Source organism: Copadichromis virginalis, linkage group LG5 (assembly GCF_057382275.1).
Source record: "Copadichromis virginalis isolate Kocher_CV1m ecotype Utaka linkage group LG5, C_Virginalis_male_GT1.1, whole genome shotgun sequence".
In the NCBI taxonomy this organism is placed as follows: domain Eukaryota; kingdom Metazoa; phylum Chordata; class Actinopteri; order Cichliformes; family Cichlidae; genus Copadichromis; species Copadichromis virginalis.
In genome coordinates this window covers 28,691,527-28,697,097 of record NC_140622.1, presented here as the reverse complement: position 1 = coordinate 28,697,097, position 5,571 = coordinate 28,691,527, and the positions used below count along the sequence as shown (strand labels likewise).

The following is a 5,571-nucleotide window of genomic DNA, read 5'->3' as shown; positions in this document are numbered from 1 at the left end:
GACTCTGCTCATGTTCCACATTAATATTAGATTAATATTAGGCTAGTTAGATAAAGAGCCAGATACATAAAACTATGCAGATTCATAACTAAAACTGTGTGCACAAAAAAGACATAAATGTGCACACACATTACGCTCCCTTATTATATTATTATTACAAGCACAACCACTCTTTAATGTGACCTCTGTGATGTAAATTAAAGCTTATAGAAAAGCAATTCTTTATCTGGCGCTATTCATAAAGCACATGGAGCTGTAATCCAGAAAAGTCCAGTCTAACCGTAGCTATGGGTTTTAGGATTTTTTTTTTTCTTTAAAACATCATTTGATGAAAAAATTGTCCCAGTCATGTACACCTCTACACTGAAAAAAATGCAATAGGGTGGTTGTTGAATCTGCATAGAATTACTTCATATATCCAGCATGACTAATTTAAATTTCACATCTAAACATATTTTTGTCTTTTAATTTTCACATATTCTTTAAGAATATTCATTCTTTTGGAACAAATCATGTTGAAAAGAAACAAGTTAGTCGTGTTTTATCCTCAAGCTCCGCCCCCTGGAAAGGAAAAATCGGCTGCACTGTCCGCCATTTTTGTCTCTCGCTTTGGAAAATCTACTACCATCTGGAGTTTTACACTTGAAGGTAAATAGGATTTTAAAGCTAACACACCAGTGAGAAAGAGTGTAGACCCTTTATATATGTGGACTTTTACTGGGGTGTTGTTATTTTACAGGTATGTGGGCTGTTTATCGAAAACCATGAAAGGCCAATGTTAGGCTCCAGTTAGCTAATGGTAACCGAAATTATGCGATAAGCAAATTAGTAATTAACATATATAATGTGATTTAATATTGTTTGTATATTCTTTCAGTCTAAATTAACAGACTATTACAAACTTGCATCAGTGTCTGTAGTAAGTGGTGGTACCTGCAGTGTCTTAACCATTAAACAAGCTAATGTAGGGCCGGGATATGACTAGTTTGTTGAAACATGTCTGCTGCCAATGTGACTGCTCACACACGGTAACATTACCAGCACATAACCACAGCCGCTATAAACATGCTGAAAGGTCAATCTAGCTTCTGTAGTCAGCAGCTGGAAGACTCAACACAGACCCAAGATTCAGTGTAACGGTTATCTAAATGTTGTGTGTCCTGTTTGTAAGCCCAGAAAAAGAAATTAAATAAAATGACGACCTTGAGCTTCAAGCTAATGTAAGCGTAATGCTATAGCATAAAGCGACTAATGCAATGATGACGTTGTTAAATTAGTAAAAATACAGTAAATATATCCAACATGAATCAGTTATATTTTTGGTCTAAACATAATTAAGTCTCACGCCTTTCACTTGTTTTAGAAGGATGTTCAGTCTTTTAAAACCAGTCATATCAAAATAACAGAAAATAGTTGTGTTTTCTGTTGAAACTCCACCCCCCCAGGGCGTGTTCTGCGAGGGAAAATTCACTGTGGCGGTCCGCCATTTTTTGTCGTTGCTTCGTTTACGTTTGGTGCTGAGCTTTACTTTGTCGAGGTAAACTGAAAACTACATGTTTGAGAGGAAACGAAGAGAACATCCATTATATGGGGAAGTTTTTCTCATGAATTCCTGTTGAGCAACATAATGGAAAAAACAAGTCATTCCTTAAGTTAACTAACGATAATGTTAGCTTAAGCTGCAGGACAATATTATGTGCATTAGCTTTTTTTCAGTGTGTGCCCAGTCACATTCGCTTGTTTTTTCTCAGTGAATACAGACTAACAAACTCGTGTCCATTTAGTTAACTGGTTGTACCTAAAATGTTTTAGTTAAACAGTTAAATAAGCTAGTTTGCCATGGGGTGGGCTCTGTTGGGGGGGGGGGGGGGTGAAGATTTGCATATGTTATCTCACATTCTGTAAGGTAAATTTTCTGGAAAGGTCAAATTAACTAATTTAACTAAGTATTAATGAAAGACCTTGATGTGTATATGACAATAATAGATGTAGTTTCTGGGTCATTTGGCAGAACTGCAAAATGGCCAGAAGGAGGCAACTGCTGTGATTGCAAACAGGCTTTGGGTGGTATGGAAGTAAGGGCAACTATGGAACTGCTCAGCAACATGGGACCCATAGCTAATAAATAGTAACATGACAAAAAATAACAACTTTGTGTGGATGTAACCTTGTGAGATTTGAGATTTTGACAGCATTTTTATGTGACAACTTGTCTTTTTAGATAAATGCAGAGTTTAAGCGCATTACCACCATGCCACTGCAGTCCAGATTACTCTCGCAGATAGATGTGCTATCTGACAAACTCATAAAGGTCTTCAAAAGGCGAGGAGGACAAATAGGAAGAAGACTGCAGAACATTCTGGAGCCCACGGCCCAGGTAAGAAAAAAATAATTTGTGTATACACTTTAGGGAAAATAATAATCTTAACAAAATGCTGCTTGTCACTCTATGCCAGGAGTATGTTGAAAATCACCTGGGATTTTCACAATTTACCATGGGTGCGTTTTTTGTTTTTGTTTTTTCTTTTACCTGCATCAGAACGATGTGTGGAGTTCATAGTTGAACACCTCTCTATGCTCTGACAGTATTCTGCTTCTTTGCATGGAGATTTCACTTCATGCATTACCTTTTTAAGCATTCTGAGGACTCAAATCACATGCTGTAATGAATCCATTTTTGTTCACCTAATGTGTTAATGTTAACATTTTTTGGAATAGTGACACAGATTAAAATAAGATTTGGTATAATGTTCTTTGACCAGTGTTCTGTTTAATTAAATTTTGGAATTCTGCATTTTCTAGGCCACAGATGAAGCCATTATCCAACGATCTAATAAGGAAACAACCATGGGAATTTACATCATAAAGTCAAGAGATGCCAATGGCAGCCCTGAGGACATCGGGATAGTCCTTGAAGGCCAGAGAGTCTGGCAGGATTTGGATAACTATACCCTAGCAGCTGCAATGCTGTTTGGACTAATGTACACTTTGAACCTCACCTACCCACTGGAAAAGTATACCTTCGAGGTATTATAGAAACTGGTTATGGAGCTCAAAAGGAACAGCCTTTCAAAGAAGGCCCAGGTTTTCAGGACCAGACTGTACGATTGAACAGTTTTCCAGTTATGATGTGGGAACAACATGTTTACCTCTTCGAATATGTACCATCCTTTCTTTTAAGCCAGCACTGGTAAAGTTGCAGTACATAGTGAAACTTATTTTTCTGGCACTTTTCAACTTGGGGCCTTTATTACTGCAGTTTTCACTTTTCAAGCCATGGTTTTGTTTTGTTTTTAAATTCAAACTTTGAATGTCCATTTTTCTCAATGGAAATGGCGCCTTGCACCAATTTCACCAATTTGCAATTTTTTTCCCAAGGTGCACCACTACAAACAGATTGCATCGTGTAGTATTAGTGATTGTGATGTTTAGTGATAGAAGCAAGTAGGGCTGAACGATTATGGAAAATAATCTAATTGCGATTTTTTGCCCCAATATTGCGATTGCGATGCGATATGCGATTATTTTTTAAGGTATTTGTCTTCTGTATTATTAAACAAAGACAAGCAATACATCATATAGTATGGCCAATACTATATTACATTAATTTTAAACTGTTCTTTCCTGGAAGACAGACCTCTGTTATGATGACATGAGGTGATGCATGAATTGATGACTGACATTTTTATTTAACTTCTTCAATCACAATTTGAACATACACAATAGTTTATTTTTAGCTTACAAACATCTGAGCATAAAGTGCTGACAAGGAACCCTGGTGTAAACATTAAAATGAAAGTCAGTACAATGTGCAGATTGCAGAAATATACATAAAAAAAATCAGTGGCTTTACCACACTCAGTTTTTCGACATCTGTGAACTACTAGACAGTCATTCAATTAAAAAATAATATTAAATAAATAAAACTAATAAATAAAAAATACACACATCTTACTGATCTCTGCAGTCAGTAACATTACACATAAAGTGCAAACATAATAGCAATTGTATAAACACACACACAAACACGCCTTTAAAGTTTAAAGGCGTGAAATTGGACGGTCTAGTTCTGATTAGCGTCACCGCTGTCTCGGTGGAGTTTAATAAACTCGGCCGTCTGCTTCTTGCTATCTAAAATATAACCAGACACTGGTGTAAATTCTCGACTGTCTCATACTTCTGTTTAATAAGTTTTCTGTTTGACGTTTAGTCAGCTGTGTGAAAACCAAGGAGGAACCCACCCGGGGGATTAATAAAGTTTTATTTTATCTAATCTAATAACTTTAATCTCAGCCAAACCGATTTACTCACGAACAAACAAAACACTGAAAAAAGCCCAACAATAACATTTTTAGGTTGTCTAAGTGACTTATATATTACGTTTAACCCAAGCAGCGAAACTCCGTGGTGATCTGAAAATGATGTGCCGGGAGTTGTGCCGTTCTCGGCCGCATCAGTAACCCTCGAGCTCCCGGCTAGCTGTCGAGCTGGTGGGTAGCAGATGCCTCTGAAAACGTCGAAGCACTTTTGCAAATATGGGATATCTTGATAAACCGAGCAGATATTTGATGTTTACACAACTACTTTCTCGCCTGAAAATATGTTAAAAGTTTATTTTGTGACCCAGAAAGATTAGTATGAGTAATTTTAAAACTTAGTAGCGGCCGCCATTGCTGGAAACTGGAGTTTGGCTGGGCCGCGCTATGAATTCTGGGATATGGTAGTAATTTGGACAGCCTTCGGCGCGTCGCTGTGACGTAATCGGTCTACAAATGCGGCCTCAGGAGGATGCAGCCCATGAATTGTATAATATAATCGCAGTATAATCGCAGCCTTTGCGGTTAGAAAATTGCACTTGATCATGTCGCGATATTATCACAAATGCGATATATCGTTCAGCCCTAGAAGCAAGCCAATACTAATCAGTTTAGGTCTCTTGGTTGTGTGCCTGTGGGTTATAATGTTATTTTAAGTCTCTTCTTTGTGTCATTTTAATAATTACACCCCTGTTGCCATATTACCTTACCTTATGGTTCTTACATTTAAAAAACTATTTTTTACATAAGTGCGATGTCACAAGGCCCCACAATGTTGAATTCAGGTTCCAGCAGATAACTTTGAGGAATGTTGTGGAATGTTTTTCAAGAGATGCATTGTACAAATATGACTCATGTATATTTTGGAAGCCTGAATTGAAAGTCCATTTTTACAACTGTGTAGTATTTTCAAAAATACAGGTCATTGTTCAAAAATGTTTTGCTTATTTCTTTGATTGAGAGAAAGTGTACAGCAGTAAGATCAGCCTTAATTTAGTTTTATTTATTGAACACTCAATTATATATTAGATTATATATTATATATTAGAAATTTGTTATAAAATAAAATAAGCTTACCATAAAATAATCTTGTCAATATAACACATAGTAGTCCAATACAATTAACACAAAAAGTTCATGTCTGATAAACAAGTGGTTTCTATAAATATTTGACCGGAATGAAAAACATAACAACAACATAAAAAAGTCATGTTCGTGTTACCAGAAAAATGTGTGCAGGTATAACATAAAAAAC

The 5,571-nt window shown here is 36.3% G+C and overlaps 1 protein-coding gene across 2 annotated transcripts; it reads left to right on the top strand.

Moving 5' to 3' along the window:
* Positions 1 to 589: 589 nt before the first annotated feature.
* LOC146709992 (uncharacterized) lies at positions 590 to 5,254 on the top strand. Of its 2 annotated transcripts, none has more exons than XM_085457237.1 (3): positions 590 to 648; positions 2,222 to 2,377; positions 2,803 to 5,254. In XM_085457237.1, the coding sequence occupies exons 2-3, from the start codon at positions 2,252 to 2,254 to the stop codon at positions 3,034 to 3,036; spliced, it is 360 nt and encodes a 119-aa protein (XP_085313363.1). In that variant the 5' UTR covers positions 590 to 648; positions 2,222 to 2,251; the 3' UTR covers positions 3,037 to 5,254. The 2 variants fall into 2 exon arrangements, with proteins under 2 accessions (XP_085313363.1, XP_085313364.1); XM_085457238.1 differs by lacking the exon at positions 590 to 648 and adding an exon at positions 895 to 1,537.
* Positions 5,255 to 5,571: the final 317 nt, after the last annotated feature.

Coding starts and splice junctions, on each gene's coding strand:
- LOC146709992 (XM_085457237.1), top strand. CDS start 2,252: ATGCCACTGCAGTCCAGATTACTCTCGCAGATAGATGTGCTATCTGAC. Junction 2,378..2,802: donor TTCTGGAGCCCACGGCCCAG/GTAAGAAAAAAA, acceptor TGCATTTTCTAG/GCCACAGATGAAGCCATTAT.